Consider the following 17,916-nt stretch of genomic DNA (forward strand, 5'->3'; position numbering starts at 1 on the left):
ACACACAATGCACACTTCCCCCTCCTGCTATGACCGAGCAGTCCCCTGATATACATTAATGCAGAGGCTTGAACCTGTGAGCCTTTATAAACATATCATGAGCATACTGTTTATCTTGGACATCAGATAAGCCTCAATAAGTCAGATATGAGGGGAGATCAAACCTTTCACTGATGTGGATGAACTAACATCAGCTTTAAGCCCTAGAAGAAGATTTTTGTTTTGCTATAATGTTTTAGTTTAATTACATAATTACATTATTCATTACATAATCATGTAATGAACTACATCTACATCCAATTAAAGTTCTGTTGATATCATATCTGTGGCCATGAAAGTTTTCTGCCTGGCTCTCTCACATAACCCTCAATGTTTTAATTTTCCTAACATTAACTTCCATAGACACAGATTATCATTACAGGTATTGTTTCTTGACTGCTATGAATTGTTCAGTAACTGTTATGAACCAGTCCTGTCTCCCCATCCACATACGCTTGCAAATGAACCAGCCCTATTCTCCATCCCCATTACCCATACCAGTGGACCAGCCCTACTCCCCTTACCCCTACCAGTGAGCCAGCCCTGTCTCCCCATCCCCATTACCCATACCAGTGGACCAGACCTACTCCCCATACCCCTACCAATGAGCCAGCCCTGTCTCCCCATCCCCATTACCCATACCAGTGGACCAGAACTACTCCCCATATCCCTACCAATGAGCCAGCCCTGTCTCCCCATCCCCATTACCCATACCAGTGGACCAGAACTACTCCCCATCCCCATACCCCCACCAATGAACAAGCCCTATCTCCCCATACCCCTACCAATGAGCCAGCAGTACTCCCCATCCAAATACCCCTGCCAATGAACCAACCCTAATGCCCTTCCCCATACCCCTACCAATGAGCCAGCAGTACTCCCCATCCAAATACCCCTGCCAATAAACCAGCCCTAATGCCCTTCCCCATACCCCTACCAATGAACCAGCACTACTCCCCATCCAAATACCCCTACCAATGAACCAGCCCTAATCCCCATCCAAATACCCCTACCAATGAACCAGCACTACTCCCCATCCAAATACCCCTACCAATGAACCAGCCCTAATGCCCATCCAAATACCCCTACCAATGAACCAGCCCTAATCCCCTTCTCCATACCCCTACTAATGAACAGCCCTGTCTCCCCATACCCCTACCAATGAAACAGTGCCACTCCCCATCCAAATACCCCTACCAATGAACCAGCCCTGTTTCCCCATACCCCTACCAGTGAACCAGGCCCACTCCCCACCCCCATACCTCTACCAGTGTACCAGCCCCACTCCCCATACCCCTGCCGTTTTACAGATGTAAATACAAGGCTTTTTTTAGACTCCAGGATGTAAAAGTGAATCTGCTGCTGTGCTACTGGACACATTTTATGCTGTAAGTGACAGAACAGTAAGAGGTTGTCAGAGCGAATCATAAAAGCTCTCATGTTCTGTCACTCAGAGAACACACCTCTGTGTTTACTTTCTGTCCTTCTTACGGATTCATCAGCCAACAAAACTGCTCAGTCAAGATTTTCAGATATGACGATGACGCCATCATTGCTGGACTGATTTCAATGATGAAGCAACAGAAGCTCTTCTACACTCTTAAGGGGTTCTAATGCAATCTAATAAAAAATTCGGCATAATTCAGTGTTTCAGATGTAAACAGTCATTCAGAGTGGTTCAGTTGGTTCATTGCAGAATCTCGGATTTCTTTACAGTGATATTCCCCAATTGGTTTCACCCTTTGTAAACCGAAATGTGATTGGTTGATTCCTCTGTCACTTCCTAATTATGTTGATAGGTATTTTTTTTGTGTGTCCAGCTCCTAAAGTCCTAACCAATGGGAGAGCTTGCTTGGCTGCATTCAGCTAAAACTACCTAGGCATCTAAAAAAATTAACCCTTTTGTTTCCAGTCAAAAATTAACAATGAAATAACAGTATTACTGCAATGCTTAGTCTTTCCATGAAGGCCAACTTCCTTTACACACATAGCTGTACAACTGTGCATACTGTGAGTAATTGCAGTTCTTAATGTCATTGCTTTCCCTTATTTTGTGCCTCATTTTTGTACTTTATTGACCATGCTTTGCACTTTTTGTTTGGATACACAGGTGTGCACCAAATAAAAAGTACCACAAACCTTGTTGTGTGACAGCACGGTTTCCTGGATCTTTGATCTTGGGTGACCCTTGCTCTGTTTTCTATGCATTGCATGTTCAGACGATGGTACAGGGAGGAACTACAAACAAATCCGAGGAGTGTCAATACTGTCTTAGCGCAGCTACATGCACTCTGTAGCTTTATGTCTCGTAGTTTCCTCCTGCAAACTGCCTATGAGCTTTTAATTCGGTTTTAGATTGCTAAGACACTTTATGCTGACGTACCAGTTCTTTGGCACTTATTCATATCCACGTTAGGTTATTTTGTAACAGGTTAATGCCTGTCAGATTTCAGGGAATTTAGATGACACATACCTGTTCTTGATTCTGCGCCCAGTGTTAATCCTCTGGAGAGACAGAAACTTTGATTAAACACGCTTACGTTACAGATCTAGAAAGAATATAGAGAAACTATGTTTGTCTATGTAAAGGCAATTAAGTTTGATTAAATATATACAGTACTGTGCAAAAGTCAGAGCCCACCTTCTTTTTTAAATTTCAGTCAAAACAGCCATTAATAAATACATTATCCATGTTTGAGCACCACAAAAACAGCAAAAGCATATTGGAACAGAAAATTACATTCTTTTCAGGAGACTCGCTTTCAGTTGCTCAAAGAAATCTGCAGACACACCTCCAAAGTTCAGCTGTTTAGCAGTTTCTGAAGTAATCCCAAAGTGATGTGGAGGACTCTGGACTCTGGGAATGGTCAGTCCATTGTTCTGAGTTCTGAGAACACCAGCATTTTCTTTATATATATATATGTATCAAGAAAGTTGGGACATTGATCGTCATTTAAACCCTATATTTCATTGAAAATAGTACAAAGACATTAAATCAAATGTTGAAACTGAGAAATTTTATTTTTTTTAGAAAAATAAATGGCAATTTTGAATTTGATGGCAGCAACACGTTCCAAAAAAGTTGGGACGGGGGCCTGTTTACCACTGTGCTACATCACCTCTTCTTTTAAACAACACTCTGTGAGCGTTTGGGAACTGAGGAGACACTGCTGTAGTTTTGAAAGTGAAATGTTTTCCTGTTCTTGTTTGATACAGGATTTCAGCTGCTCATCAGTTCGGGGTCTAATTTCAACATTATGAGCTTGGCTAATTTTTTTTTTGTATGGGAGCGTGTGATCAGATTTTTATTTGATCATGTGATTTGGTTATTATTTTGATTTTAGTCGATCTGTGTTGCAGATCAATCAAACAAAAAACATGAGCTCTGGGCCAGTTTGGCTGTAAAGAAATCAGAATCGGACCTGACCATAAAAATTCATGCTTGTTGGACTTCAGTTGTGATTGGTGCGTCACTCAGGAGAAAATCAAGGTCACTTTTGCTTCCTCAGGTGTTCTGGACCACTAAAACTGCCCCCATCAGATAAACAGCACTTAAAGCTCTTATCTCTGAGAGAGAGGAGAAAATCAAGCTGCTTCAGATCTGAAAACATCCACAGGTGTTTCTGTCCATCCTTCCACTGTGAGAAGACGACTCAGCTCACCCTAAGCATAACCATAACCGTGTTGAGAATCAGCCAGGTTTCACCAGATAGTTTATTGATCATTTCAACATCTGTAGATAGTTTATTCTGAGCTATCCCAGTAAAGTGGGGCTGAAACATACATACATACATACATACATCATCTAAACCACTTATCCTTCTGGGTCGCGGTGGGGTGCTGGAGCCTATCCCAGCTGTCATTGGGCAGAAGGCAGGATACACCCTGGACAGGTCGCCAGTCCATCGCAGGGGGCTGAAACAAATATCTGATAATATATTTTGTTGCTGAGCCTTTTGTATAATTTTCCTGACTCTGAAAATGAATTTGGACTTGAACAGTCTCTTGCACAGTACTGTAAATAGTTTCCTTTGATTTCCAATGTGACCAAAGGTAGAAAACGTAAGCACAACTGATAATAGCACGTTAGCAAGCTGGAACACAGACAACAAGGGACAGGACACCTGCCAAGAGGATTGACGATGGTGGGAGTGGACTTGCAGAAAATGTCTGTAGTATGTGCCTCAGCCTAATTAAACTTGGCCGAGTATGAGCCGCATGTGTACTCGGTGCCTACGTTTGTTGTTCCTGTGCTCAGAGGCTTAGCGAAGAGCACACAGCGGCAGTCTTCCTCGAATCTGCTCAATAACGCAAGCTCGTGTTCATCGCTCAAGCTGACAGCCAGGTATTATGTCAGAGTAGGTGTCGCCTTCTTTTGAAGGCATGCGTTGTCACTGACGAGTGGATTGTTTTCTTGTTTGGGTGCTTTTGCTTCACCATTAGCAATGAAAAGACATGTACAGTGCATGCCTCAGGTGACTGGCTAATTAGCGCCGTCACAGCATGTAGGCCAATGAGACAATGCTTTTTCTCAGATTGATTGCACTAGCAATAGTCTTTACCATGTCTTTGTATCAGTAGTTCCACAGTTTGTCTGTTCGTGGTTCCACAGTGTGAATTCTCAGTGGGAAAATACCTGGACTGCACCTGAGAGCAGATGGTTGCTGGAGAAAGCCCTACATGGGACATGCTTTGGTGCTTCTGAAAAGCACCTTGGAAATCCTCACAGCTCAAATATTCACCAGTGTTATCTGATCAAACCTGAATGGTTAGCTACCGAAATCTGCAGGGGTTGCCTGACGAGATGGCAGATCAGTATCCCTTCATGTTGGTGATGCTTCTTCCACCCACGGCTGGAGTACCTGTCATGAGAGCTGAATCTCATTCTTTCATCTTGTACTCAGCTGCATGCATTGTTGCTTTGGTCTATTAATAGGGCAGCAGGGAGCCTCCCTGCATTTGTCTTGCCGTTTTTCTTGTTGAGAGGAAGGCAAGCGAGGCCTTGTTTGCCCAGGGCTTTGTGCTCTGAGCTTGGTGTTTGCAGTGGAAGGAGTGCCAGAAGAACGAGTGCATGTTTGTGGGTGGAGAAAGCTCAGCTGGAGAGAGGGGGTGGGAGGCTGGAGGAGGTTTGGGCAGGCAAAGGTGTTCCTGAGAACCGGAGCCAAGGAATGCCTGGCTTCAGCGGAATCCCCTTTCTACCGTCGGCTTGGTAACTCCGTCAAAATCATGACCACATTAACACAACATAAAACGCATTGATGCTGACTTACGGTGAGCAGAGGCATATCATATGATAATAAGAGTGACATTTGAACCAGGTGTGTGCCACGCAATATATTCAGCATTTTAAGATACCTGAGACAGACTTTATCTGTTCATTAAGGTGTTCCAGCAAATTAGTGGTTTTCTTGCACCAAAAACATTAAACATGTGCTTCACTTTTCTTAGGGTGATGGCTGGGAAGCAAAAATCTTCACAAAGTTGTCATCAGAACCTTCTAGATGCTGCTTCCTGTGACTTGGATGTCACTAATTTTAAGCATTTTAATTAACCTCGTGGTAATAGCCAGATTCTATGGATTTCAGTCATGGTGTACCTCAGGGTTATGTAACTGGCCCCTTTTTGTTCTGGTATTAAGTCCTTTCTTAACATGTTTAAGTTGTTAGTTAAAATATAACTGATGGGAAAATGTTCCCTAATCAGTGATAAGGTTCAGACAATTCGAAAAATAGACATTTCAAGTTCAGTTCAGGTTTAAATGTCTTGATTAATTAGCTCCGTGTCATCCTTGTTGTGCCTCAGCCTGAAACATTTTGGCCGGCTGACTTATTATGAATGAAATTGACTAAGCTGTGATATTTCGCTTGAACCTCTAAGAACCAAATGAGAACTAATACACTCACATTACTTATTTCCGGCACATAATTCCTTTCCATCCCACAGCAGACGTTCCCTCTCAGTGAATTACACAATGATATGGAAACTGAACTCTCTGAAAGGTTGTGATGTAACCGACTGATTTGCCGTTGTGACGGTCATGAACAGTTGATGCAGTTTGCTGACTGACAGCATACAGACACTTTGTCTGGCAACATGGAATCATCATAATCCATCAGAGTGATTTGAAGAGGTGTATTTAGTCATTGTAGGCCCTGTTCTTTTTCAAGGCGGTAGCCTTGAGAATTGGATCAGGGCATGTGGGGTTCACTTCTGGTGCAAGGGGTTACGTACCCTCCTCAAGGGCACATTCTCCACTTTTCAACATACCAAGCCAATTTAGAGATTTATCTAAGGAATTAACATAGTTTACTTAGAGTAGAACGAGTGCGTGGATCAAATAACCGATTCAAGCGATCAAAATGGTGATAAACAGTAGGCTTGTGATAATGCATGACCACTAAACTCCTGTTCCTGGGAGGTCACAGCTCTGGTCATGATTCGGTCGACTCCTTCACCCAACGTTTTTTTGTGAACATATGTTTGGCAAGCACGTCAAGTTATAAAAGTTTTAGGTTTCACTGCGGTTCTGTTCTGCTGCAGAGCATTATTCACAGGTTTGGTGGACGTGACAGCTGTTTGTGTAGTGTGCGCACAGTGTATGAATCATGGGTCAGTCTAATCTATATCAGCGATTGCAACAATAATCCTGCTGTTTTTATAGGTAATCAATCAGTCTGCACGTTTCACAACACGTTTGAAAATGAAGAGTGAGTGGGGGGTGAAAAATATCTGACTAATCGCCGTGTTCTGGCGCTGTTAGAGGAGCTGGACAGGTGAGTTTGTTTAGTGCACATTCAAGTTTATAAAGCGTAGCGCGTTCCTTCTGTGGGCTCAGATGCAGCCTTTGAAACCCACACAGTTTGCTGAGGGATTGTGAAAGGTTGTGCTGTATGAGCCGCAGGTCCCGGGGGAGTCTCCACTGTGCTTACTCAGAAAGACAGAAGGGAAGAAGCTGCGTGGATCCATCAGCCTGAACTCCCCAAACTCCAGAGAGCAACACTCTGCGTAAACCAAGGAACACAGAGGAGGAACAGAGGAGATATTAAGGATGTGCGTTTGTTCTGGATGTGTTTTTCAAGCTGGATTTATCTTTAGAACATTGTCCTGCATTGTCAATGGATACCGTTTATGGAGAAAAGTTCATGATCGTTTTTTTTGAGACTCATCTGAGCCTAATTTAATTGATTCATTTCTGACAAGCAAAAAATCATGTTGTCTACTTTGGGAGTTCACAGTTTAATAAATAACAATAATAATAATAATAATAATAATAATAATAATAATAATAACAACAATGTTTGTATTATTATTGTTGTTATTGTTATTGTCATTGTGGTTGCCATTGGTTGCTGTTGGTATAAAAAAAAAACTGGAACTGATTTGAAGTTGAATTGAATTCAGAACAAAAAATATTTGATATTTAAAAGACTTAAAATGATAAAGAACTATCAGTAATTGTTCTCTAAATCAGTTTTCATCCTTTATAAACAGTGTTATGCAGAAACAACTGAAATTATTGTTAACATAATTATTCATTGTTATTATTGTATTATTATTATTATTATTATTATTATTATTATCACCATTGTTGCTGCTGCTGTTGTTGCTGCTGCTGTTGTTGCTGCTGCTGTTGCTGTGGTTAATGTTATTACTGTGGTTGTTATTGTTGCTGCGGGTGTTGTTGTTGCTGCGGGTGTTGTTGTTGCTGCGGGTGTTAGTGTTGCTGCTGTTGCTACTGCATTTTGAAAATTATTGCTGCTGCTGCTGTTGGTTGATGTTTTGTTGCTGTTGCTGTTGTTATAGTTGTTGTTCCTGTGGTTGTTCCTGCTGCTGTTGCTGTTGCTGTAGTTGATGTTACTAATGTGGTCGTTCTGGCTGTTGTTTCTATGGTTCTTGGTGTTGCTGTGGTTGTTATTGTTGTGGCAGTTGGTGTCACTGTTGTTGCTGCGATTGTTGTCACTATTGTTGCTTTAGTAAATGTTTAGTAGTTACTTTTGTTGCTGTTGGTGTTTGTTATTGTTGCGGTTATTGTCACTGTTGTTGCTTTGGTTGATGTTTTGTTGCTATTGTTGTTGTTATAGTTGTTGTTCCTGTGGTTGTTGCTGTTGCTGTAGCTGATGTTACTACTGTGGTTGTTCTGGCTGTTGTTGCTATGGTTCTTGGTGTTGCTGTGGTTGTTATTGTTGTTGCTGTTGTCACTGTTGTTGCTGCGATTGTTGTCACTATTGTTGCTTTAGTAGATGTTTAGTAGTTACTGTTGTTGCTGTGGTTCTTGGTGTTGCTGTGGTTGTTATTGTTGTGCTAGTTGGTGTCACTGTTGTTGCTGCGATTGTTGTCACTATTGTTGCTTTAGTTGATGTTTTGTGGATGCTGTGGTTCTTGTTGTTGCAGTGGTTGTTATTGTTGCTGTGGTTATTGTCACAGTTGTTGCTTTGGTTGATGTTTTGTTGCTATTGCTGTTGTTATAGTTGTTGTTCCTGTGGTTGTTGCTGCTGCTGTTGCTGTTGCTGTAGTTGATGTTACTACTGTGTTCGCTCTGGCTGTTGTTTCTATGGTTCATGGTGTTGCTGTGGTTGTTATTGTTGTTGCGATTGTTGTCACTATTGTTGCTTTAGTAGATCTTTAGTAGTTACTGTTGTTGCTGTGGTTCTTGGTGTTGCTGTGGTTGTTGTTGTTGCTGCAGTTGGTGTCGCTGTTGTTGCTGCGATTGTTGTCACTATTGTTGCTTTAGTTGATGTTTTGTTGATGCTGTGGTTCTTGTTGTTGCAGTCTTTGTTATTGTTGCTGCGGTTGGTGTTGCTGTTGGTGCTGCGTCTCTTGTCATTGCTTTGGTTGCTGTTTTCTTGTTGCTGTGGCTGTTGCTGTGGTTGTTGCTGCTGTGATTAAAAAACTAAGTATGAAAATTAAAGGTTTCATAGATGTAAATTTGAAACGTCTCGAGAAAACTCATAGCAATGACAGAGGTTAAAATATATGAAGATAAACTTGCAGATCATTTGCTCTGAACCAGCCAGTCAGTGGGCTGTTGTACAGTCTAACAGTGACATACAGGAACAGCAGGAAATTGTAGTTGTCAGTATTATTGCTATTATTAGTAGTAGTAGTATTAGTATTAGTATTATTGTTGTTGCTGGTGCTGATTGGTGTGGTGTAAGAGTGCTTGGCCCCAGAGGGAGGTGCTTCCTCCTTCTCCTCCTCCTGCTGCTGTTGCTGCTCCTCCTGTTTAAAGCCTGTGTGGAGTTTAGCTCCTGCAGTGTTAACCTGCGCAGCTTCACCGTTTCTGCTCCTCACGCCTCGTGGACTTTGGGTTCGGAGACACGCGCGGACACGCTCGGCATGTTGGGTAGGCAGCTTTAATCTCATTATCGACTCTCACTTTCACTTCTGATGAGACTTGGCCTTTAATTCGAGTCTGATAAGTGCACTGGCTGGGTCTGTGCTGGTTGTGTGAGCGAGTCAGCAGCTCTGTTTTGACTGTGTGGAGTGTCGGGGTGTGTTTGGCGGCTGGAGGTGCTGCTGTTTGTAACTCTCTGGTTTGTCTGGAAGTGTCAGAAAGGCTGAGAATGGTGTCACATTGATTCAGTACCTTTCCTGCAGACTCAAAAACAGCCTGTAATGGGGCAGGGTGAGAGTGTAGAGCGGGTCATTCTGCTACAGTTGAGTCTAAAGTTCCTTAATTGACCAGTTCATGATACACTTTTACTATAATAAACTCATGATCCACTATTTCTAAATCATGATGAACTATTTTTATGATAAACTTGTGATTAACTATTTTTGAGTCACAACAAATTGATTTTAAGTCACACCTCATCCGCTTCATCCCCTCTTCGGGATGTTACAGTGAATATTGGTAGATTTGGATGAAGTGCTCTGAAGTCCAGCTCAGAGATGGATTATTTACACCATTCATACTTAGCTAATTACAAAATTAAACTTGTGCAATATTACGTAGTTATTAGATATACAGTTGACAGAGAACACACTTAAATACAAAAAAATTAAAATATAAAATTAAATGTACAAATTTCAGAGCATAATTTCAATTTATTTGCTGAACATATTTAAAAACATAACAATAAACATAACATATAAAATGTGCCTTAACTTTTTGCCAAGGCCACATTTTATGTTGTATTATTTTTTAACCAATTTGTTAAATTCAATAAATAAACAGTAACTGTGGATTTATTTTCACTCAACAAAACAAAACAAATAAAAATAATTCAGTCTATTGAAAATTTGAAATTTCCATTTTTTACATTTGAAATTTTAAAGCACTACATTTTCGGTAGACGTCAGCATTTTTAGGATGCACCACAAAAAACTACCATAGACACGGTTACTTACTTAGAAGAACCACTTTTGGTTCCTTAAAGAACCACATTTAATTAAAGAGATTTGATTTTAAAGGCTTAAAAAGAATAAAAGAATCCTCACATATTGAAAAAGTTTCTTTAGCAGTTCAAAACCTTTACATTACATCTCATTTACAAAAGTTTCATCCACGAAAAGGTTCTTTAGGGAACCAAAAGTGGTTCTTTAATGGTTTTGGACTTTTGGCCCCTTTAATTTTTATAAAGTTCGTGATAAACTACGTTTTTCGTGGCGCATCCTAAAAACACCAGTTATTTTAAAGCTTTTATATGTTCAATTTACCAAAAAATACAAAGTGTGACATATTTCTAATAACTAAGGAATATCATACATGCTTGATTTTGTGATTAGTCTGATGTGAATGTTAATGAGGCTGAGTGATAATCTGTTTCTGAGCTGGACGTCAGAGCAGCTCATCCAAATCTGTGAATGTTTGCTGTATCGTCCCGTTGAGGGTATGAAGTTCTCACGCATTGACTCTGATTTACATCTCCTGGTCAGTTCGTACTTTCATATGAGCTCAGCAGAGCAGAGAACGTCACGCTTGTTAGGTTTTCGCCTGATTACACGTCCGTGTGCGTTTCTGTGAGGCTCCTTTGAGCTGTTCAGTTCAGCGTCTGCGTCTTTTCTCACGGACACACTGCGAGTGATCCAGAGGTCATGTGTACGGAATCGGGACGGGCACTGATTTAGAGGATATACTGGAGGATTAAACCCAGTTTAAATTGAATAAGTCTAGTAAGTTTAAATAAGTCTAATAACCATGTGTGATTTTTGGAATTGTAACAGTGGAAAACATAACAGTGGAAGTAAAAATCTCTACATGTTTACACAGTTTTGATCTGAACAGTAAACAGCAGCCGTGCCGTTAATAGTTTCATATTTATTTCAGTTGTAAATTGTTGATTTTTTGGTGTTATAAGGAAATACAGGAAATGTGTTTGCAGGCCCCCTGACCCCAGAGTCTGACAAAAAATACATAAAATAACTTTAAAGGGCCCATATTATGGAAATTATAGCTCCTCTATTTTAATATAGTATGTACTATGTACTATATACTATAGTACTGTTTACTTTTCGGTCCATATACTGGAAACTAAGCTGTAAAAACAGCTTAACAGCCTGTTTTGACTTTGTGTTTCTGTGATGTCATAAAAACCAGTGTATGTGCATATATCTTCCTCTTGAGTCTATAGCAGTTTAGCCCCACCTACTCTTGCTGAAATTAAAAGGAAACTGATTTTTTAAATTGGCACAGCCAATCAGAATAGATCTCATTTACATACATCAGTCTTAAAGGCACAGTAACAAAGCCAAACTGTTTAATTCTGAGGGATAAAGAGAGGTTATGGAAAAATGAATTATGGCTGTGTTTCATAAATACTTATTTTCACTCAACAAAACAAGTAAAAATAGTTCTCTCTATTAAATATGTGAAATTTACATTCTTTTAATTTAGATCATTTGAAATTTTAAAGCACTACATTTTTGGTGGACGTCTGTATTTTTAGGACGCACCACAGAAAACTGACCATAGACACAGTTACTTACTTACTAGAGCCACTTTTGGTTCCTTAAAGAACCACAGTTAAATAGAGAGATTTGATGTTAAAGGCTTAAAGAATCTTCATATATTGTAAAAAGTTTCTGTAGCAAATGAAAACCTTTACATTATATCCCATTTACAAAAGTGGCTTTCTAAAGAACCTTACACTAAAAGGTTCTTTGGGGAACCAAAAGCAGCTCTTTAATGGCTTCAGACTCTTTTTGGCCCCTTTATTTTTTATAGTTCATGATAAACCATATTTTCAGTGGTGCGTCCTAAAAATACCAGCAAATTTAAAGCTTTAAATGTTTGATTACCCCAAAAATACAAAATGTGATATATTTCTAATAACTAAGGAATTTCATACATGCTTCATTTTGTAATGCATTTGCTGTGTGTGGCTGTTTTTCATACATAAACCCCCATAAATGTTAAGTGGACATCAAGGGAAACTATTATATAATATTTAATATAGATAATATTATATTATTATTACAATATTAATAAATGTTGAATATAGGCCCTTTAAATTAATAATAAGTGAGTTATTAAAATGTACGTAAGTATAAGCCTTTTTCACTGGGCCTCAGATTTAAAAGCTTGCTTTGTGGAGACTGTTCAAGTAGGATCAAAGTGTGAATGACCAGCTCTGGACATTTCTGTGTCCACAAGCACACTTTGTCCAGCTCAGGAGCACAGAAGGCGTCTCAGATGGTCTCCAGACGGCTGCGCTGACCCTCTAACCTGAATGATAAATCATGTGCGATAGCCATTTATTTCTTGTAGTTATGTTTCGGCACACTTTAGGTGTCACGAAGGCTTTTTAATTTTATTTTGAATATAAAAACAGGGTGTCTGCATTTATGTAGTCATTACATATAAGGGCTGTTCATTCATCTAATGTTTGCATCTGTAGTGGACTATCCTTGGAGACAGTGGGCTGAGGTCCACCAAAGACCCTGGTGGTCAGGGGCCTTGGTCGACCCCGGTAATTCATCTCTGTACAGGAGTTTAACAGATATCTATCAATAAAGTTGCTGTAGTGAATTGATTTTAATGTGTATTTGTGCTTTTTAAACATTCTTATTGTATTTTAACAGTAACACAATGACAATATTGATAGTTTAGGTCACTGCTGTCATGATTCCGTCCCATCGCTGGTAGACAGTGAGAGTTTTTCAGTCTCTCCTAAATTCCTTTGTGCTAACAAGACACTCCTGTTTCCACTTCCACCACCTCCACTCTGATTTTGCTCTTGACGTTGATGGTGGTCTTGAGAGCCAGCATAACGTCAGTGTTACGACAAAACACCGTATCTCTGAAATGGTAACTTTACAGAAGAAGCAAAAACATTTGTAGCTGTAATGTTAATGTAACATTGCCATCATGTTACTTACATTAATGTAATAAGATTTATTTCCATAATATTCCACCGTTTCTATTCGTCTGTTCATTATGACACAAAGAGCTGCACACTTAAAAAATAAAGGTGCCAAAAAGGGTTCTTTGGAAAAATACCACACAAAAAAAGAAAAAAAAAAACACGTTCTTTAAAGAATTTTTCACTGGATGGTTCTTTAAAGAAGCAATAATGTAAATGAGTATATGAGTGCGAAGAACCTTACAGTCCACATAGGTTCTATAGAAATTCAAGGGTTTTCCCAGAACACAAGACTCTTAGCAGAAAGGGTTCTACATAGTGACAAAGTTTATGTGACAATAGCTGCTTGTACTGAATCGAATGATGCCATAGAAGAACCACTTTTGTTTCTCTAAAGAACCACATTTGAAAAGAGATTTGTGAGCGTGAAGAACATTTTACAGGCTTTGCATAATATAAATATTCTTTACCAATGTTAAGGGTTCTTCCTAGAACCTTTAGATCATGTAGAGGCTCTTTCAACCTTAGAAGAGTTCTTAAAATAACACATCTCCATTACAAACATAGAGATGGTTCTCTAAAGAACCGTCCCATAAAAAGGGATCTTCTCGTTGTGTAAAGAAGCATTTCTGGCACCTTTATATTTGAGAGTGTTTGTAGAACGTTGTTTAAAGAACCATAAACTGGTTTTCCATCATAGATAAGAACCTAGCCATGAATAAGCAAGAAGCATTCATGCATTCAAATAGTTCTATAAGTCTTCAGTGAGTGTGTTTACATGCACTTAATAATCCGATAACTGCAGAAAATCTGATTTTGTTAGTAATCCGATCAATGCGTTTACATGCAGTTGAGTAATCAGATAATAGGGAAACTCCAGATCTACATGAGTCAGACAGTAATCAGATTTCTGCTTTACAACCAGCCAGTAAACTCACAGAAGAAGACGTGACATAACCATAATATAAAACTCAAACTTCGTGCCGCGGCTTTTTTCAAAACATCGCCACTTTACCTGAAAATATGAACAAACATCATCTAGAAGATGAAAAATATTTAAATCCTTTATTTCGTCAAGCATGAATTCGGTTTCAGTGTGGCTCCAAAAGCGTTTCGCTGCATCTCCCGGCGACGCTGCTCGCTTATTTCTGGTACCGCCGTCTGTTTTCGCACATGCTCAGACTGAGAAATCCGAAAGAAATCAGAGTAAGAGTTCACATGCACTGAGAAATCTGATTACTGAGCTAAGCCTCTTTATCAGATTTCTTAATCAGATTTCTAGACCTTACTCCAATCTAAGAAATCAGAGTGTGCTGTTCACATGACCATTTGAATAATCAGATAACTGCAGAAATCCATTATGATCGGATTATTGAGCGCATGTAAACACACTCACTGTTCTATATGTAACCACTGCATTTACTAAAGAACCCTGGTAGAACCCTTTAATAAACTTCAAATAAGGCTGGTCTCTGATTTTTTTTTACAGTACTGTACAGACACACATTAATTGTGACATACTGTAAATTAGCAGACTCACTTGGTTTTGTGTAGTGCTGCTTTAGCAACTGTCTGTCAAAAGTTTGGGGACACCTTCCAAATTTGAAACATGAGTTCTCTCACTGTTATTTTTTCATCAAACAAGGTTTAGTTTAGTTCAAGGGTTACTCTTCTATATTCTATTGCATTTACTAAAGAACCCTGGAAAAACCCTTTGGGAAACCTTTTAAAAGTAAAAACTGGAAAACAGTGGGTAGTGATGATAGGAATGTCCTTTCATTTTCATTTTCAAGCTTCTATTTAAAGCAGAGCAGCAGAAAAGAACAGGCGCTGAATAGTTAGAGCAGGGGTGTCAAACTCAACCACTAAAAGGGCCATATTAAAAAATCCAAACAAATCTCTGGGCCAGCTGTGTTTTTATTTCATTTTCAGCTTACATTTTGCCACGACCCGAATGGGCCACTGTTTATTCAAAATATGCCCAAACTGCAACAGCAAAACAGGCATTGAGTACTTATTCAAAAATAATTCTAAATAAAATAAACTGTTTTTGGGCGGCACGGTGGCACAGTGGGTAGCGCTGTCACCTCACAGCAAGAATGGCCTGGGTTCGATTCCCGGCCAGGTGGCCAGGGTCATTTCTGTGTGGAGTTTGCCTGTTCTCCCCGTGTCTGTGTGGGTTTCCTCCGGGTACTCCGGTTTCCTCCCACAGTCCAAAAACATGCAGACATGCTGAATTGCCTCTAGGTGTGAGTGTGTATGTCTGTCTGTCTGCCCTGCAATGGACTGGCGACCTGTTCAGGGTGTATCCTGCCTTCCACCCAATGACAGCTGGGATAGGCTCCAGCACCCCACCATGACCCAGAAGGATAAGCGGTTTAGATGATGTATGTATGTATGTATGTATGTATGTATGTATGTATGTATGTATGTATGTATGTATGTATGTATGTAATGTATGTATAAACTGTTTTCTATAACTTTTTTGAAACTGCCTGTTTGCTTGAACCAGACACCAGGCATCTTTTCTTTGTATGTAACCACTGGTCTATAGTTTGTTGTTGGGGGTCAGAATGTGCACTATGTTGCAATGCATGCTGGGGTCTGTAGTCCATCTCAGGGTGAAACGGGCTAATAAGAATAGAAAATGAAAATAATTTTGCTGGCCGAAAAGGACTGTCACGGGCCTGACTTGGCCCGCAGGCCTTGTGTTTGACACGTGGGAGTTAGAGCTTGAAGAGTGAGTTTTAATGTTCTTAATGGTGCGCTGGCCTCCAGCAGGACCGTGAGATCGGGCCATATAAACCTGTCAGAGGTCGTGCAGTTTAATGGGCATTTGACGCTGAAAGAGATGGTGGAGAAAGTTTGTGTCTATATGTGCTGGCGGTGGAGGAGAGGCGGTTATGTCTGTGTGTGAAGATGTGTTAGAATATTCTCACCATCTGGACAATAATATCTAAACTGCTAAACGAGTATGTGATGATTTGAACAATAACTCAGGCCTGATACAAACATCAGAGACCACCTTCATTTAGGGAAGGAAAACTACACAGAAGCCTCAACAACTAAATCTAATCTCAGATGTTTGACTGTTCAGTGAGTCACTCTTCACCTTTATTCCAGCTTCCATTCTTTCCAGGAGACTCACTTTCAGTTCCTCAAAGAATCTGCAGACACGCCTCCAAAGTTCAGTCTTAGAAGCTGGTTGATGATTTTCTGAAGTAATCAAACACATTCAGTGGTGTTGAGGTCTGGACTCTGGGGTGGTCAGTCCATCGTTCAGCTTCTTTGTTTGATGTGTCCGTCTCCTTTTCTCAGTGAGGTTCTTCTTGACAGCTACACATCCTTTCAGACCCACAGCGCTGAGTCGTCTTCTCACAGTGGAAGGATGGACAGAAACACCTGTGGATGTTTTCAGATCTGAAGCAGCTTGATTTTCTCCTCTCTCTCAGAGATGAAAGCTTTAAGCGCTGTTTATCTGATGGGGGCAGTTTTAGGTGTCCACCAGGTCTTCCAGGTGGTTGTTAGGAGCCCTATTTTCTATCTCCTTCCTTTTGCAGGTGGATTATCTTAGATCTAATCTTCTCAGAAATATTGCCTGAAAAAATAACAGCTGTTTTCACTTGAAATTAAATAAATGAAGGCTGGTCTCTGATTTTTTCACAGTACTGTACAGACCAGACGTTAGTTGTGACATACTGTAAATTAGCAGACTCACCTGGTTGTGTATAGTGCTGCTTTAGCAACTGTTTGGGGACACCTTCCAAAGTGAGTTCTATCATGGTTATTTTTCAACAAACCAGCAAAGGTTTAGTTTATCATAAAGCAGCCGTGCTAATGCTTTGTATCTATTTATCTTCAACACTCAGCTTGTTCATCAACGTGTCCTTGATATGAGGGCAGGTTTTATCTATAATAATAATGCTTTGACAGTTTTCTTTACTGAAACTGTTGTTAAAAGCACAAATTGGTGGCAAAGTTGCTTTAAACACATGAAATGTTTGAATCCTGATGAGTTCTGACATCACAACTAGGGGAGAAAATGGGTGTGGCTTTGGCTTCATTCCCAAACTAGCATTAATATTTACATAATTAATATTACGTAATATTATTTTCCTCTAAATAAACCTGATTAAGTTTCAATATAGTAAGTTATTGCAAACTGACATGAGATCATTTGTATAAAACCCCCAAACTTTTGAGGCCAGTATAATTAATTTATTTAATATTTGAGTAATCTGCGTTGGTATGTGCCCGCATGAACGCGTAAATCGTAATCTTATCTGGTATCTTTTCCCATCCCTGCCTGAAAGAGCGGGTTGTAACTGAATGAATGAGGAGCGCTGACTTACGGTCTGTTGCGACTTTTCCTCAAAAAGGACACAGTTTGGCCTTAGCTGACCTCGCTGAGGGTCAGCGCAGCCGTCTGGGGGCCATCTGAGAGGCCTTCTGTGCTCCTGAGCTGGACAAAGTATGCCTGTGGACACAGAAATGTCCAGAGCTGGTCATTCACACTTTGATCCTACCGAACAGCCTCCACAAAGCATGCTTTTAAATCTGAGGTCCAGTGAAA

The 17,916-nt window shown here is 40.0% G+C and overlaps 1 protein-coding gene across 1 annotated transcript in view; it reads left to right on the plus strand.

The window, feature by feature from the left end:
• The first annotated feature begins 4,181 nt into the window (after positions 1-4,181).
• The window catches only part of LOC118796907 (artemin), a 46,116-nt gene continuing 32,381 nt past the window's right edge, over positions 4,182-17,916 (plus strand). Inside the window, exons 1-4 of the mRNA XM_036556057.1 lie at positions 4,182-4,207; positions 4,298-4,384; positions 5,084-5,248; positions 9,285-9,382. Of these exons, the coding sequence (XP_036411950.1) occupies positions 4,182-4,207; positions 4,298-4,384; positions 5,084-5,248; positions 9,285-9,382 (376 nt within the window). The remainder of the gene's footprint in view (positions 4,208-4,297; positions 4,385-5,083; positions 5,249-9,284; positions 9,383-17,916) is intronic.

Source organism: Colossoma macropomum, unplaced genomic scaffold (genome assembly GCF_904425465.1).
Source record: "Colossoma macropomum unplaced genomic scaffold, Colossoma_macropomum, whole genome shotgun sequence".
Lineage (NCBI taxonomy): Eukaryota > Metazoa > Chordata > Actinopteri > Characiformes > Serrasalmidae > Colossoma > Colossoma macropomum.